The sequence below is a fragment of the Semicossyphus pulcher genome, unplaced genomic scaffold, assembly GCF_022749685.1.
Source record: "Semicossyphus pulcher isolate SPU_LCO1_2020_fin unplaced genomic scaffold, fSemPul1.0.p SCAF_5, whole genome shotgun sequence".
Taxonomy (NCBI): Eukaryota; Metazoa; Chordata; class Actinopteri; order Labriformes; family Labridae; genus Semicossyphus; species Semicossyphus pulcher.
In genome coordinates, this window is record NW_027211726.1 from 7610193 (window position 1) to 7627566 (window position 17374).

The following is a 17374-nucleotide window of genomic DNA, read 5'->3' on the forward strand; positions in this document are numbered from 1 at the left end:
GGCAACTGTTTAGCTAACATTTGGAGCTTCATGCCAATAAATGCCTGATTTTTAAATGACAGCATGCCATGTTTTTCCTTATCAAATATCAGAACTTCAGAATTAAACAACCTCCATTCTCAGTTGTAACCAGTGACCTCTGCAGCTGTGCCCCGCTGCATCCTACAGAACGGGTGTTATTTATATCCCTGGTCTGTCAGTGTTAATTACATCTACAGACTTCTTTCTTCTTTTGACACAGTTTTATGAAGCGGTCTCGGCTTGTAGCGCTTTGAATGTTGTGGAAAGGTTAGTGTCCCTACAGGAGGGAATTCCCCTGTTAATGCTTCGGGAGTCAGACACTTTAAGAGCCCAATGAGCCTCAACAAGCAGACAGGGGAACGTACTGTATTTCAGGATATGATGACACCTTTGTCCTTGTTATTTTCGTCTCTTGTTGACTCTAAGAGCCCTGCCCTATGTACCCATGGTATTATCGTGATATAATCAAAGTTCTGCGAGGAGATTAAAGAGATGGATTTTAGATTAAAATTTACTTTTTAGAAAGTATTTGACTTTGTATCAACCTGCTAATGACTACATTGGTGCTTATCTACCATATCTGATATCTAACGCAAACAGAGGTGTAGTGTGGGGGGAAATTACAATGGGAGCAGCTTGATGTGAGCATGACCTAAACTGGCACCTCTGGGGGACCGATGGGAGAGTGTCAGTGTATACCGTCATGCTGATCGACTTGGCTTTTCCACTTTTTAAGCAAGTTGGCAAAAACATGAAACTAAATAAATCAACTTTGGTAAAAGTCTTGTTTGTATTGGCCTCCATGTTCTGGGTCTCTGTGCACTCCCAGTCCAGTTTCATAAGAGCGATTATTTGAGCAAATGAATGCTATTCAAATAATATGCCATTTGAACAGTCAGGGCTTATTCACTGTGAATTATTTGTGTTTTATAATCCCACACTAAGCACACATAAAATTACTGGAAAGCATCAAACTGGTCAGCTGTGAAAAATCCGATTTGTTCATTAGTGGGGGGATGGGGAGGGGGATCAATATGCAGCTTTAACTGGAGACGCACCACTAACAACAAAACGACACACACAAAAAGAATGTCATGTGAAATGCATATGCATCATTAAATGTTTCTTTTGGGGCACTGAAAAGCTGCACAAACATTTGTTCATTAATGTTGCACTTTATTGTTCTGGCATAAACAAACATGCTTCTCTTAGGCAGACAGCAGCATCTTTAGAGGGCAAAACCTGTCAAATTAATCATTAGCTGGATAAACCGCACCGTTCTGTTTGACCTGAAAATCTTTTTGGGCTGATGGTGCGCATCGAGGAACTCGACCAAAAACATGCCCTTATCCTCTCTTTGCACTTCATGCACAACTACCGGTGCGTTTGAAATCCAAACTGATCATCGCGGGCACGCTTACTGACATTATACACTAACACTACACATTTACAGAATGACAAAACACGGACAACTTTCAGAACAGTTTAAAAGGTCCAAATGGAAGCACGGTAACTGGACTCTACAGACAGAAAATGACATGACTTCTAAGGTCTGAAAGAAGAACATATCGTTGTGTATTATTCTTCAAAAATATCTTCCTGAATGCCCGATCAATCTTGGACTGAGGTTAACTAGGGAAATGTTGTGAATGATCAATCTTACTATATTAGTTTAATAACAGCAAAAAACAATGTTAGTTGATATTCAAATGCCTAGGCAGTATGTGGTGGAAAGTAAAAACAACTATGGCAAAAAGCAGAAACTATTTTAAAGACCCGCTCCAGTGAAAATCAAGTGTTTAACCTTGTAAACATCTCCATGTGGTGTTCTTCATGTGCTACAAGACATATCAGGGACAACATCAGCAGTCATCTCCATGGCTGGGCCTGTCTGCTTTTAGACGGCAGTGTACCAAGGACAGGCTGAACAACACGTTTTCAGATCGGCAGGTTTGAGACGTCACAAACCTAAGGAGCCAATCCCGTTAATGGACGGGGTGACGCTATGCATATCATTATGTGTAACCTATGACAACCAATTTTGCGATGCGCAAGCCAGCTGTAACAGTCATCGTAATTTTTGCAACTCACTACTGACTACTAACATAACGTTACGACTACTAACTACTACATATTAAGCTAGCTAAGTTTCAACAAGTTCCCGCTTAACGATGGCAGAGACGTGTTTTGTTTTTGCAACTGAGGGGACGGTTGGAAATTTGCATAGTGGGTGGGACTGTGCAGATTCTGGAATTTTTAAAGAGGGAGAAGGAGGAGATGCCTTGGGAAGATTTTTAGGTAATTAAACATATTTTGTAGAACAAATATATCAGACACAATTTATTATTTCAAGCAGAGCATTTCATATGTCTTAAAACCCAACAATAGTTTATTTTTGTTTGTTTATAAATGTTTCTTACAACTTTTCTCCTGAGCAGAACGGGGACTGAACTACATGATCAGCACCAACGTAAGACTAAAATGTGAACATTGCATAACTCATAAGTCATCATACACAGCCACCAACAGCAGTCATCATGTCAGGAAAAAAAGAGAAATCTGTGGCGCAGCTTTAGCTCAATGGTTAGATTGCGCAGCCCAAGCAGAGGCTACAGTCCTCGATGCAGCGGACCCAGGTTCGACTCCCACCCTCGGCCCTTTGCCGCATCTCATCTCCCACACTATCCACTGTCCTCTCACTTAATAAAGGCAGAAAAGGCCAAAAAGTAATCTTATATGATGGTGTAGAATTACCTGCCGCAGAGGACTTTCCACCCTCCGAGCAGGAACCAGCCGAGCCCTCTCCGTCTCTGGTGGACTCGGGCCCGGGGCAGCGTCTGGTAGTCGCTCTCATCATTCTCGAAGCCTTCCTCCGACATCATCAGAGGCATCTCGTCCAGGTTAGAGGGCTCATCTTCTAAAGAGTATCTGTGAGGACAGAGGACAGTCAGATGTAAAGAAACTTGGAACATGAAAAAAAGATGGATTGTGCTCTGTAGGACTATTTTCTAAAAAAATTCACTCATGCTGATTTTATATTTAATATACACACTAAAAAAAAAAAAAAAGACTACTTTTTACGATAAACTCCTCTTTTAATCCACATGCACACAGGCCGTGTATCCAAACACAAACATTTCAAAGCTTGTTTGACTGTCAAGAGTGAAGCACAAGAGAAAGCCCTTCATTAGGTCCAACGTACAAAATCCTGCGACGGACTGAAGAGAAGCAAAGATTAAAGCTAGTTAGAGTAGTTGGCCCAGTTCCTCTTTCACTAAGTACTGTCGAGAACTTCTTCTGTTCACATTATAAAAGGAACACTGGAAACACTCTTAAGAAGAACGTAATGTCTTATTCATGAGGCCACTCTCGAGAATAACGACGGCCTACCAGGAAATACCTACATGGGATCGCAGCACTGGCTAAACCCGAGCCAGCTGCACATTCACCAAATGCACAAAGAGTTGACAAAGTAAACAGCAAAAATATAAAAACACTTTAAGAGAAGATGCAGTTAACATACAGAGATAAGTAAACAATTGTGTTGCACATCAGAAGAAACTGGTCAGGACATCAAACAACAACAAACTTATGAAAAGGAAAGATGCATCTAAAACTGTAAATATCTTAAAGCAATCTTTTTTAAGACCCTGCGTCCTCATACGGGGACATTACATTTTGGCTTCACAGCACCATAATATTTAATTCTGCGAAACTTAGACCCGTTGGTCTCATTCATGGACACTTTGTCCACCAACCTGTGGTCACAAAAGCAAATTACACTGATCGGTGTAAATTCAAGATGGCCGTGATCCCAAAATGTGTTACAGTCGCTCTCTACAGAAAACTCAACCAGGAACAAAACCTCTTCAGATTTTATGATTAAAACTTGTTTATTTAATGCGAATTAACAGTTGTAGCTTGATATGGCAGACACATTTGACTAATTTTATCAATAGCAACAAGCAACAACACCGTTACGAGAGAACGGAACTGAAATCTTCGAGATTGTCAGTTGAAGTCTAACATTACGGTAAGAACCGATTGTTCCCTCCACCTATGCCGAACTTCCTATTCAGCTGTGTTCACCTAAAGTATATGATAACAAGTGTAACGTCCATCTACAATGTATGACTGCTTCTACCATCAACCACTTGTTGAGTCAAACCAGCTCCAATGTACAGAAAGAACCCCATAGGCCAGAGGCTTTCTATCACATCACTGTTTGTGAATGTGTGAAAATCTGAGGAGGTGAGAACTGCAGGTGTAGAGACTCGCTGAAAATGTGCTGATTAAGGATTTACTGTTTTCTGCACACAGGATGGGAATCAAAAAATAAAAGACTGATGGCAAAAAAAAAAACACCCTTTAAGTGTACAAGGTTCTGTGAGAGCTCATTCACACCATAACAACTTAATAATAATAAAGTAAACAACAAATGTTTCTCAGAGGTCAGTTCATTGTGGCAGGGAGTCCAACATTTTAAAGCTGATTGCAAAACAAGACTGCGCTCACAAGCTGGAACTGAATTAAACTAATCATTTTATTTAACTGCTTGCACAATACCGAAACGATTTTAATCAGTCTGCACATTAAACTTCATTTTAAGATTTAAAAAATGACAACATCATCAAATATGCCTGGGTGGAGGGAGATACTGTAAATTCGGGTAGACAGTGAAAAATACATTTATGAATCTGTGGGTTATAAGCCGTCTCAAAGGTCACTCCTATGTACACCATTGAGAGTCTTGTAAACAAGCAAAAAAACTAGCATCAGCAGGATTATGAGCTTAAGATCCACCATGCACACTGCTTCTCACTGACGCGGCCCTGCAGAGCTGCTCATCATGCCACAGCAAAACATGCAGAAGCTGCTGCCGCCCGTCTGTTCGAGTTTAGAGCTCATGCAGATTTAGTTTGAGAACCAGAGAGATAAGGATACTAATAAAGAGCTTTTACTCCTAAAAACATGTATCTATTCTTGCACCCCGTAAGCCGGAGTGGAGTAAACTGCTTTGGATAAAAGTGCTAAAAAAATGTAGCAACTTTTATCTAAATAGACAGGAACTGAAAACAAGGTGAATACTCAAAAAATAGTGTTTGATGATGTAAATAATGAATACATTTTGACTTGCTGAACCAAACCTCCGAATACATTCTTGAGGCTTGTAGCAATGTATGAATTGCCAGCAACTTTTCACTGCCGTTTTGTACATTGTTTACACACTGCTGGGACTTTTCAACAAGGTACATTAATAGCCCCAGTGTGTCTTGCTATGGAACTCCCACAACAGATTACATAATAATTCAACCCTACATCGAGTGGAAACGTGGCCTGGTTTGTAAGAACGTTTGCTGGCTCACCGTCTCCGGTGCAGCACAGGCTTCCTTGCCAACAATTGCTTCCTGTGTCGGTGGAAAGCTTATAAGTATATCTTTACCACCTTCAGGGCCTCTGACTGCTCTGAAGCTGATCCAGCAGTGACTTGCTCAGTGACGTTAGACAACAGGGCCCAATTACCTGTCACATGAATTTTATTACAGAGGGCAAGAGAGAGGAATAAAGAATGGGAGTTTTCCTTATAATCCAAGTGTAAATGTGAGGTAGATAAACATCATAACAAATCAAGAAAATCTGTTTATGCAAGGCCAATTGTAGTAGATTAATCTGTGGTAGGTAAGCAATTAAAAACACATTCACTTACACTATTTCAACAGTCAGCAACAACCTACTACTTGTTCTAAAAGTACCTGGTCATGGGACTACTTCACTTCCTGTCCAATCCTGACCCTGAGGGCTTTAATAGCTCATCTTCGTCCAGTCTGAAAAATGAACAAGCTTGTGAATGATGACTACAGCATGCAACAACACTTTTATAACATGTGCCGAACTTGTTGTTAACAGATAAGCTATCATGTGACTCTAAGTTAAATGAGGGAACTAAGCAGTACAGTGGTAAATAAATATCTGTTGCTACCGCACATGAAGAGGTTATAAAGTGTTTTTTGTATTGGATTAGTAAAGTCAGATTAATCAACAGATTGATTTTAAGCTTTATGGAAGATGTTAGCAAACCAAGCACCTGTCAAAGGAAGAATTTGCGAAGGAGCTGTCAGGAGCCGGGCTAATAGCAACACAAGCTAACAGACACGACCCGCACACAGAAACGGAGCCCAGACAGCAAGCGAGGCAGCAATATGAAAACATTTTATACAAACGGCTGTTACTTCAGTACGCGAACAAAGAAAACAGCCAAGTAAGGTCGCTTCATACCTTGAAAGTCTGGCTGAGTTGTAATACGGGATTCTCTTCGAGTTCTTCCGCACTGGATTTAACGGGATGCTGTCAGCCATCTTGGCTGGGCAGTACACATCCTGACGTCACCTTAAAAAACGTTGAGGATTTATGCTGCATTCAGGTGCTAGCAAAAGTCAGTAAATATGGAACTTGCAGCCAAAAAAGTACTGTGATGCGAGGACAAATGTTAATTTAGAGAAAAGCTATACATGTGGTATTTTTCATTATATCTCAATCTTTCTGTCACTGAAAAACTGACAAACTTAGCTCTTTGGTGACGGATCTACAAAACCGAGCAGATTAGACACAGGATGTAACGGCAAAAGTATGTCTGATTTGACGTAACCAATCGGAGTCTGCGCTTTCCATAAGTCGACGAAGGCAGCATAATTTTCTGAAATTCACGACGGTCAATCTGTGATCAAGATAACTTTGTTTGTCTAAATCTGATAAAAATTAGACTGTGAAGTCTTGTGTGAAGCATTCATGAGAATTAATTCGAAATATATATTGTATAGCATACAGCAGTTGTCAATCATATTGAAATCAAACGAGAAACAAACAGTCCTCACCCAAATGAAAACGGGTTTATAGCAGATATCCGCTGATAATGACCGTTAGATGATCTGTTGAAAGCTCCAAAAAAAGGTAAAGGCTAGGCTAACATTTAAGTGGAAAATGTTTTTCCATATAGACTGTGTTTAAATATTAAATGGTTTGCTATTTACCCCAGCCATTTACTTATCAACCCTAAAGCTGATGACTTTTTTTCTTAGGCTATTTTTTTTTAATTTTTCAAATTTTACCAAATAATATTCCAGATAAAGCGGCTTAATTAGTTATAAGTATAAAGTAATTTCTACAGCAGCCATTTCCACAGACATAGTGATCAATCTGAAAAACTCTTGGCCCCTGCTTTTTAATGTACAGACTTGCTAACATTAATGCATAATGTCGTGAATGAGGTCAGATTTGCAATAACATATATTTTATACACTTTAAATCATGAACATTTGCGCATCCCTTGGTCAGTATTTTGCATAATCCATTCTCCTCTGTACAGATGAATGTAGATTTATTTAACATGTTCTTCATACATTTTTCACATCTTTTAAAGTAAAATTTCAATTTCATAATTGTGGCCATAGACATTTGCTACTTTATGTTTATTGTTATCCAACAAAAGGTAAATTCCATGAATGCCACTTGGAAATAAACTTGTTTTTATTCAGGTGTTTTGAAATTAAAGAGCTTAGTCTATGCTGGACTTTTCACTCTGATGCAACAGAGCATTGTGTGCAATAACGACACATAAGCTCCTATTTAGTGTTGAAACACAGTGAGGTAGAGATTGAACATAGACAGTTTGTTCTAGTTTTTATTCGGTCCAAGTATTCTTTAAGAAGACAATCTCTCACCATAACATTGACAACATTGCAACTCATAATTGTGGGTATTTATGAGCATGTTTTGTGCTTTGCACCAGCAGCATTAGGCAGCTGTCCAGAAAAAATAGCAGACTCTTTGCATTATTGATTTGAACATATGTTCCCTTCTTCAGAGCAACCATACGTCTAAGCACCGTAGGAATCTTCAGGTACAAGTTAAACAACTTATTTTATGTATAGAAAAAAAACATTCACAAATGACAGCAAAGTAAAATAGCAAAATGTGAATACCCTACTATTCTCTTTCAATTGATAAAAAGTTCTTTAAGTCTATATACATAAGAACAAACAAGGTGTTTTACAAATACTTCAATGTCCATAGTAGATTGCATAAGTATCAAGTCACCATCCAGCTTCTTTTTAATTGATTCCAATTTCTTTGCTGTCGTCAATCAGCATAGAAAAGTGTCTATTATTTCCCAGGTCCATGCCCGTCTTGGTTCGGCTGGTTATTGGACTTCCTGCGGTGCTCATCCTGTCCATGCCTGCAGTCAGAGGGTGAAGCTGAGAGATGCCTCTGTTCTGAATCACTGAGATCTCGTTGTTCTTTGTGGCCAGGCTGTTGGCGATAGCTGTCGCGTAGCGGTTCCAAAATCCAGGGTCTACATTCATCGCTCGAGCTGCCAGGTCCTTCTGAAACATCTCCCCGAATTTCACCGCCTCTCCACCCAGAAGGGCCATGGGGTTCTCCACCGACAGCCGCCGGCCTCTCCGGGCTGGTGCGTTGTTCCACATGTGAGTTCCCATATGAACCTGAAAACGACATATTAGATGTTGAATTTGGTGGATGCTTTTATTTTGAAATGTGTAACATGAATGGTCCCAATAACTTTGAAACTATTACACATATTTTCTCTACTCCCCCATTGTATATATCGACAAATTGATATGCTTATCTGAAAATTATATATTTTTTGCACAGAATGTAAAAACATTTCTTATATATATATATATATATGTATATATATTTTTATATATATATATTTTTTTTTTGATGTGGGTTAGACAGAAATTTAATCAGCAATATTTTTTAATAATCAAGCAATTGTTTGCAAACTTTCCAATTGAAAACTTTCCCAATATTTGCTGTTTCCAGCGGCTCAAATATGAAGAGTTGCTGCTTTTTTAGCGTAATAAAAGAGTAAACTGAAATATCTTCCTGCTTTTTGGACATGAGAAGCAATCTGGAGATGTACTGTTAGTTTTTTTTCTAGTATTTTAGTTACCACAAAATTAGTTGATTTATGGAAAAAATAATCAGCATTTGTCATTGATTTCGACTGTTTGGCAAGAGGTGTATATTTTGTGTTTTCACAATTTTACATTAGAAACTTTTCAATTGAAAGGCACAGAGGACAAGTACGTGAGGGGGAAGACGCTATTTCTTTACATTTGTATGTTGTCGCTATGGATGCTGCCTTGCATTAAAATGCTTAAAGACAGTACCAGGGTGGAGTGGAGACAAATAAGAGTAACTGATATTTCACAAAAAGTACATACAGTATATACAATTGCTTCCAAATACTGTATGTATACAAAATGCATCAGCCTGAATCCACAGGAATGCAGAGAAAATCATCCTTTATCTACCTTCAGATTGCCTTTGGTGGTGAAAGCTCTGCCGCAGATGGAGCAAACAAACGGCTTCTCTCCGGTGTGTGTGCGCTCGTGGATCTGTAGGGCACTGGCTGATGAGAAGTTCTTCCCACAGACGTTGCAGTTGTGCTGCTTGGGTGTTCGACGAGGAGGAGCGGGGCCAAGCAGGGAGGTCATTCCTGGGCTGCCAACCGGTGCATAAGCCGGGGGGATGTGGACGCTAAACGACGGGTGCTGTGCTTCGGACGGGTTGTTTGGTTGACTGTGACCATTCAGCTCGGTTTTAATCATTCCTGAAGGTGGGCCCGTTTCCAGGCTGGGATTGATTTGACCTGCACCTGAAATAAAAGTGCAGAGGAGAATATTGAGATATCCCACAAAAGAAACAAGATTTAAAGAACACAGGACACAATTTGACTAAATTAAACCAAACAAATGCAAGTGTACCTCTTTCTCTGCTAAGGTGGAATGACATACTATAAGGAGTCTCCTCTTTCACACTCGTCTTACTGGCCTGTATTCCTCTCAGCTCCTGGGCCATTGCTGCTGATGCAGCGGTAGGAGACTCAGATTGCTCTCTCTTCACTGAAGCTGCCAAAGGATCTTGGGATTCTGGTCTGTTGTTGTTCTCTGCAGGTGATTTGATCGTCATGCTATCTGGGTTGTTTTGAATCGGAGATGTTGACACACGGGGTGAACAGGAGGAATCTGACATACTCAGGCTGTTTGCAGTGCAATTCTCTGCCCTTTTCTCTGATAAAACACTTTTAATGTTGAGTTGGCTGCTGTCTTTATAGCCGTTTGTAAGAGATCTTATCCCAAAGGAGTGGTTTAGGCTTACAGTAGAGTCAATCATCCTCATTTGGTTCTCCAAAGCAGCTATACTCGAGATAACGGCCGAGGACTTGGGAGGAGAATTACAATCAAAGATCAAGGGTTTGAATTGGTCCTCCATATTTTCAGCCTGCTCTTCCTGTTCTTCAATATCATCCTCCATGGAAATATCATCAATGAGGTCATTACTATTGTTGCTGAGACTGTCAAAGTTCCTCTCATTGACGGAGATATCGCCGTCCATTTCATGAAGCCCGTCCACCAGGGTCGAGTCTGGAATCTGCCCAACCATGTGCATACGAATGTGCTGCTGAAGAACAACAGCGTTGGTGAACTTCTTCTGGCAAATGGGGCATGAGTGTTGCACCTGAACGGGAGGGTTTTCTCTGTGAACACCAATGTGAGCCTTCAGATTGCCTTTAGTAGTGAATGCCCTGCCACAAACTTTACACTTGAAGGGCCTCTCCCCGGTGTGAATGCGGTAGTGCATCTTCAGCGCACTCTGGCAACTGAGGACGCGGTGACAGAGGATGCACTGGTTGGGGTCTGTGATCTTTTTGTCAATATTCTCCACCAGCTGCTGAAGCTTTGAGGTTTCGGATGTTTGCATAGAGTCCAGGAGGCCACCAGTCGGGAAGTAAGTTTCGTCTGAGTTGATCGAGATGGGTGGAGAGTTCGAGACAGGAGATGCTGAGGCGATGTGTTCAGGTGTGGTAGCCACTGATGGGATTGTAGTACTGGTTGCATCTGTCGCTTGGTTGGCTCTTGGTCTCAGGGAGCAGGTTTGGGGCAAGTGAACCCCCTCTGTTTTCAGTGTATTGGACGCTTCTGTCTCACGATTAGACTGTGGAGACTCTGAAACAGGAGAGAAATGAGCCTCACTGCCTCTGTGGTTAGGTGACAAAGATACACATTCAAAAGGAGCTGGCTGGAAGGGAGATTTACCGGATGGTGTTACACTTACAGGGTCATTTGAGCCTCCAATACTTGAGGAAAGCGGAAGACCCATAGTTGCTGGCAGAGTTGCTACAACAGGTTTGCTATCCAACCATGAGGAGCCAGGTTTTTCTGGAGGGATGGACATACCGTAGGGAATCCCAGAACTTGTTGGCACATTATCAAGATATTCTGGCACTGGGTAGGGGTTCATCTGGACGTGAGGATACTTCTCTTTGTGCCTCTGGAAGTGCACCTTCAAGTTCCCTTTTGTAGAGAAGCGATTGCCGCAGATGTTGCATTTGAAGGGCCGCTCTCCTGTATGGGAGCGCAGGTGGATCTGCAGAGCGCTGTCGCTGCCAAACACTTTGGCACAGAACCTGCATTTATGCTTGAAGAAAGGCTCCTCTGGGCTGGGCTTCGTTTCGAACAAGGACAAGCTGGGCAGTTTCCCTTTCCTGTGCTTCATCAGGGCCGCAAGAGGGTCAAGTGCATTAGCTGTGGCCGCAATGCTTGCCAAGGGATTGGGAAAGATGACGCTGCTGGGGGGGCTCTGAGGTAGAAATGGCAGGCTGGAGGACGAGCTGAGGAGGCTGCTCTGCCCCAGGGGGAGGGGGCTGGAGGAGCTGAGTGTCTGAGTACCGCTAATGCTGCTGGTGTGTGAGCCTGTGTAAGGAGGGAGTAATGTTGAGATGGTGCTGCTGCTGGAAAGAGGTGGGGTGGAGTTCTCTGAAGAAGCTGAGGTACATGTTATTTCCCTAAAGTTGGACTGGCCGCATATAGTTTGTGAGGGGAGACTTTGTGACTTTTCAAGCACAGAAGACATAGAAACAGCAGCCTGTCCATTGATTGACGAAGGCATCGTACCTGACAGAGGCAGGATAGGAGGAGGGACGATGCCTTGAACAGGGAAAGGGTTAGATGCCAGAGACAGAGACCTGGAGACTGGGTTTAACGCTGCCTGTGTTGGGTGCCTGTTCATGACTGCTACCTGGCTGCATATCTGTTCAATAAGCTGCAGCTGGTGGACCTGTTGTTGCTGCAGCGCCAACAGGTGCTCCAGGATCACCGGGATGGCTGCTGAAGCTGCCTTTCCTCCAGTACCACAGCTGTTGATCCCCTGGGAGAACTGGGCAACTGCCACCCTGGTGCTGTGGAGGATCTCCAGTGTCACGTTTGTACTTGGCATGCCAAAGCTGCCAGCAGCTGACATCTGGGGGGAAGTGGATTCTGCTGAGTCTGGAGGCTGGGGGCTGGAAGTTGTGGTGTACATGTCCTCTGGGCGATGCTCGAGCTCCATGGCTTCATCCCGCTCAATGCGTTCCTCTAAATTATCCAGACTATCGTTGTCATTCACCAGAGTCTCTCCCAGCTCAAAGCCGGCATCTGTGGACTCTGCTGCAGAAGAGTCTGTGGATGCAACACTAGGAGCAGGAGAGGGTCCAATAGGAGATTCCTCAGGCATCCGGTCATTGTCCTTTACTACTAGCACCAAGGGATCCTCAGTGCAAACTTTCATATGCTCACTCAGTTCAGTCCAAGAGAAGAACTCAGCACAGCATTTGTCACAGATGTGTGTCTCCTCACTGGTGTTGCAGCCTCCATTAGTCTCTTCTCTCTTCAAGACGTCTGAAAGAATAAAAAAAAAAGGAAGATTAAGAAAATTGATAGCTGATCATTTGTTGGATATTTCACCAGAGGGACAGACTTTGCCTCATCCTAGTTAATCCCACAACGTGCATTGTTTAAATCAAATAAACCCCAGAGTGTCCACTGATAACAAACATGTTAAGATGGATTACAAGGAGGCTTTTCAAAAAAACATAGGTGGATTGATGTAAAATAAACATCTTCGATTTCTCAATTTTAACAAATACAGCATAAACAGGTATTTAACTCTGACATACAGTGTGGAAAATTGGAGTTTTAACTGCAAATATTATTCACTTGTTTTTCTCTATTTATATATGAAATTAGATGACAGGAAAGCTAAAGTTTACCCGGCTCTTTCAATGTTTGCTGCTTTCAATAATGCTAGCAGAGTTCATTTTAATTTTGGAACGCCACTTTAAATGTTAAATTCAACAGGGCCCAATAATAATGAAAGCTTTAAACTCACACCCTTTGTTTTTCACATGTTAATAATCTTTAGAAAAAAATCAATAAAGTTCAATGAAGTTATCTGACCTCTCAATTGTGCATTCAGACAGATAATGAAATCCCATACAGTATATTGATTTTTTTATGCACCCATATGTTTCCGTAATGTGTCTCATCTTTATAAAACATGGAACTTTTACAGCATGTAAAACAATGTTTTTCTAGTCGCCTTGAAGCTGATTGGAAAATCCAAAGATTTGTTAGACAGTGTTAAATCAGCTGGTCGTCACTAATTTAGATACAGTATAAAACACTGCAGGAGCGATTTTTTAATGCAGCAAATCACAACATTTTATAAAACATATAACAAATTAGTTATTACTACTCTGTCGCGCTAAAAAACTCAAATGTTTTTTCCCCATTGTAATTCTGCATCAATGCTGGATTAATCCTAATGACAGACCTCAACATACAATATCAGAGTTCTACAACAGACAGCGTTATGATGTTTCTATTACATTAAATGACCTGCGCAAAGTTTGCCAATTCTACATTAAGCTCTAAATTCAGAGCAAAATAAAAGAGGACACAATTCAACGTTCAGAATATTCTAATGATTTTTAATCAAATAATTAGATTTTCTTCTGTCTGTAAAAATGTGTAAATATCCTGACACACATGAAACATGTTTTTTCTAATGTTTGACAGAAATCTTTTTTTTTCATGGTTGTCTTTTGTCCTCGTTCAGCAGCTGATGTGACACATTCTCTGAGAGGAGATTTTACACTTTAGAGTCAGTGTTGCATCTGTTCAGGCTTTGCCCCATTAGGAAACAGCCAGCAATACCAGATGGAAAGATTTGGGGGAATCAATAGTAAATTATTGTAACAAACGCTCGGGCTTCCCTTTACCGTGAATAACAATGTGCAAAGATCTGAAAGCGGAAAAATGCAATTTCTGATGTGAAGATAAGACTGTGGGAATCACCTTTTATTTCACAAAGTTATTAATATACACGTTTTTGTTTCACTTTCTAACACATAGTTAGAAAAAAGGGTGTGGGTGGGTGTAAGTGTGGCCGACATATGTGCTGCATCTTTGTTCTTAAACATTTAGACTTCTTTAGAAAAGATATTTAAACGTGTGTGTGTGTGTACTTGTGCTTAATTTGACCATGAATATGTGTGTATGTGTGTATACGTGTATGTGTGTGTTTCTAGAGTCAATACACTCCAGTTAACGCTGCTTCTCCACCTGAAAGAATGAGCTCGAGCTACACCGACTGTGACGTCTGGTGTATTTACAGTTTTATCAGCAACAAATGCTCATACAAACACTCACTGTGAAGCAGGTATTAATAAGTAAAACGTTTGTTAAGGCGTCACAGCATTCAGCTTGAAATTGTCTCACAGCTGAGATTAGCAAACGGGTTTAAACTTTATTTTTAAGTTTAAACAAGAAGAGTGTAAACCCAGCTGAGTGAGTGAAATCTATTTAAAAGTGGAACTGGTCAGTAAATAATCAGAGTCGCGGCTCACACCGTGGGTGGTCTGAAGATCACCAGGGCGATCCAGCAAACAGAGGCGCAAAAAAAACTTTACTGTTCCAGCTCAGGAGTTTGTCTGCACGTTGTAACGTTCACTTCCAGGAAAAACAAAGAAAAGATCAGTGTTGATTTAAAGCTGTGAATATATTTCCAAATATAATAACACTGATAGGAATTTATTTTCAAAGGTCAGCCTCACTCAGTCCACGATGTTCGGAGCAGAAAACAGATTTATGTCTGTTATTTTCTGTCGTCTGGAGAAGAAAAGAAAAATCATGAAAGCAAACAGACTCACAGTCGGCAGTGATGCCTCTCTGCCTCGCTGCGTGACCCCTGGGCCGCAGAGGTCAGTGGTTGAGATGTACTAATTGTATTATGATCCTGACACGGAGCACTTGCCCCTCGCAGGGTGAGCCTGACAAAGGTTAAATCAGCAGGCTCAATCAAAGCCCGTCTCCGGGTGGTGGAGCCCCCCGCCCGGCTGCAGGGCTGTGGGAGGGCCTCTGACTCACTCGACACCTTTTCACACCCACAAATAATAACACAGATAATAATAATAAAGTGACTAATAATTCCACTGAAAAACATGGAACAACAACTGCAATGATTTGAGTTCATGTGTGAAACTGGCTGGGTCTTGTGCGGGCCTTTTGCTCAGTGGTGCCATAAATGATAAACAAAGTAAACATTAAATATAAACCAAAGCACATGCGAGAAATGAATCATATTAAATTATTAATTTACAGTTATTCTGATGAACAAACTGTCAGCAAAAGTTGAAGGTTTTAAACCTTTTTTTCTAAAAGTTTTGCACTAAATTTAGAACCCATAGACCAAACTCCATTCAAAATTATGCCAATTTAAGATTTAAACAAATATCTAATAGTTTAAAGGTAATTGTATAGTGATAATGCGACAGCTGATATGACTTAGTGCTTAGCTTTTAGCTGTGATTAAAAGGGTCCAAAAACATCCAGGCTGTCCTGTGCGTAAAGTACATGAAGAGAAAATAAAAAATTGTATTAAATATATATATTTTTTAAATTTGGTTAGGCTTCTGTCAACATACTGAAGAAGAGAGCTTTAGTTACACAAAAAAGTGTACGGGGCAGATAACCTTTAACAGTTATTTTATACACTCCTGGCAAAATGTTACGTTTAAAAAATGCTGATTTTAGAAGCATTAGCTCTTTTGTTTTTTTATAGTATTTATTAACTTATTAGAAGTGTAATTACAGTACATATAAGTAAGGCTTAGCAATAAATACAGGAGTTCCTCAGCCTGTAAAAAATCTGTTCATAAAAGGCCACATTTTCATTTGTAATGTTCGTATTTTCTCCTGGTGTAAAATGTAAATGTTTCTTATTAAAAGGTAAAAGTTTGATTAGTTGATAGAAAGGCCTCGAGCCAAAACAGACCGTAAACATAACACTGCAGATGGGTTTATTCTGCACACATCAGGCCCTGTCTGTTCTCACCCTCTCTAATCTGTTCAACATTTATTATATTTAATAGTTTGTTTTGGTTTCATTTGTAAATGTTCCATTGATTTGCCTGTTTGTCAACATTGTCATCGGTTAATTTTGATTTTTAAAAAAAGGAAAAATTAAAATCGAATTAAAATAAGCAGCATTAAATTCATCATAAAAACCTTTTGGGGACTTTTTAATGACTTTTCAGACAAACGTGGTTTTTATTTGACCTCAAAACTGAAAACTAAAATTCGCTAAAATGAAACAAAGTAAATAACCAAGAGTCCCACAGTCAGAGCAAAGTTATCGCCTGAACCCCTTTGTTTAATTTGCGATGTTTATCCAACTTTTTTGGATAATTTCAGACGTCAATTTCACCATATTTCCACTTCAACACGTTCTTTACAATAAAACGAAACTGTCCTTTACGACACTTGTTCTTCTCTCAGCCGGTGGTTTGTAAACAGCAGCTGAAGTAAAACCCGGTAAAAGTCGCTGAAAGCCTGCAGGACACCTACCATTCGTGCTGAGGAGTCCGCTCCGTGTCGCCTCCTCCTCGGACTTGAGGTGCTTGGGTTTGGCTTGCTTGCGGCGGGACATGTTGCTCTCTGTGTGCGTCTCGCTGCTGCCTTCCGCCGACTCATCTACGAGCAGCGAATGGGACCCTTCAGAGGGAGCGGGCTCGATGAAATAAGCGAACTGAGGCTGCTGTCGATGCCCGTGTGCAGATTGCGCATGTCAGTGCGATTGTGATGGAGGAAGGAGAATGCTTTTACGACTCTTGCTGCCCTTCGCTGGGTGATTGGCTGCGCTCCAGCCAGCTCACGCTAGATATGGAAATGAGGGGTGGGGTTTAATAATAATTAGTTCACTTCCTGTCCGGTGCGCGGCTGCTTTTACGCACAACTCCGAGCAGCTCCAACATGGTTCAGTCCGACCAGAGCTCCTCGGTGTGAGCGTGTCATGGGTAAAACTTTGTGGGAAAATGCCGCATCTCGATAAAGTCCGTTTAGGTTTAAGATTCGTGTTTCCTTTCTGAGCTGTTGCAGTTTTTGTCAGAAAAGACGCTCCAGTTTCAACTGACTTCTCGGGCTGTGGATGGATGGATGCCCCGCTTGAA

At 41.0% G+C, this 17374-nt stretch overlaps 2 protein-coding genes across 2 annotated transcripts in view; both read right to left on the bottom strand.

Annotated features, from left to right (window-relative positions):
* atp9b (ATPase phospholipid transporting 9B) overlaps nt 1-6377 on the bottom strand; it is a 46543-nt gene extending 40166 nt beyond the window's left edge. Inside the window, exons 1-2 of the mRNA XM_069681540.1 lie at nt 6298-6377; nt 2776-2949 (exon numbers count right to left, since the gene is read on the bottom strand). Coding sequence (XP_069537641.1) covers nt 2776-2949; nt 6298-6377 — 254 coding nt within the window. The remainder of the gene's footprint in view (nt 1-2775; nt 2950-6297) is intronic.
* A 1298-nt stretch (nt 6378-7675) lies between these two features.
* sall3b (spalt-like transcription factor 3b) lies at nt 7676-16854 on the bottom strand. Its single transcript, XM_069681290.1, has 4 exons — nt 16773-16854; nt 9813-12764; nt 9360-9703; nt 7676-8522 (listed from the first exon to the last, which is right to left on the bottom strand). Exons 1-4 carry the CDS (start codon nt 16852-16854, stop codon nt 8130-8132), a joined length of 3771 nt encoding a protein of 1256 aa, XP_069537391.1. The 3' UTR covers nt 7676-8129.
* Nucleotides 16855-17374: the final 520 nt, after the last annotated feature.

Coding starts and splice junctions, on each gene's coding strand:
- sall3b (XM_069681290.1), bottom strand. CDS start 16,854: ATGTCCCGCCGCAAGCAAGCCAAACCCAAGCACCTCAAGTCCGAGGAG. Junction 12,765..16,772: donor CGGACTCCTCAGCACGAATG/GTAGGTGTCCTG, acceptor TTATTCTTTCAG/ACGTCTTGAAGAGAGAAGAG. Junction 8,523..9,359: donor CCACCAAAGGCAATCTGAAG/GTAGATAAAGGA, acceptor TGTCGTTTTCAG/GTTCATATGGGAACTCACAT.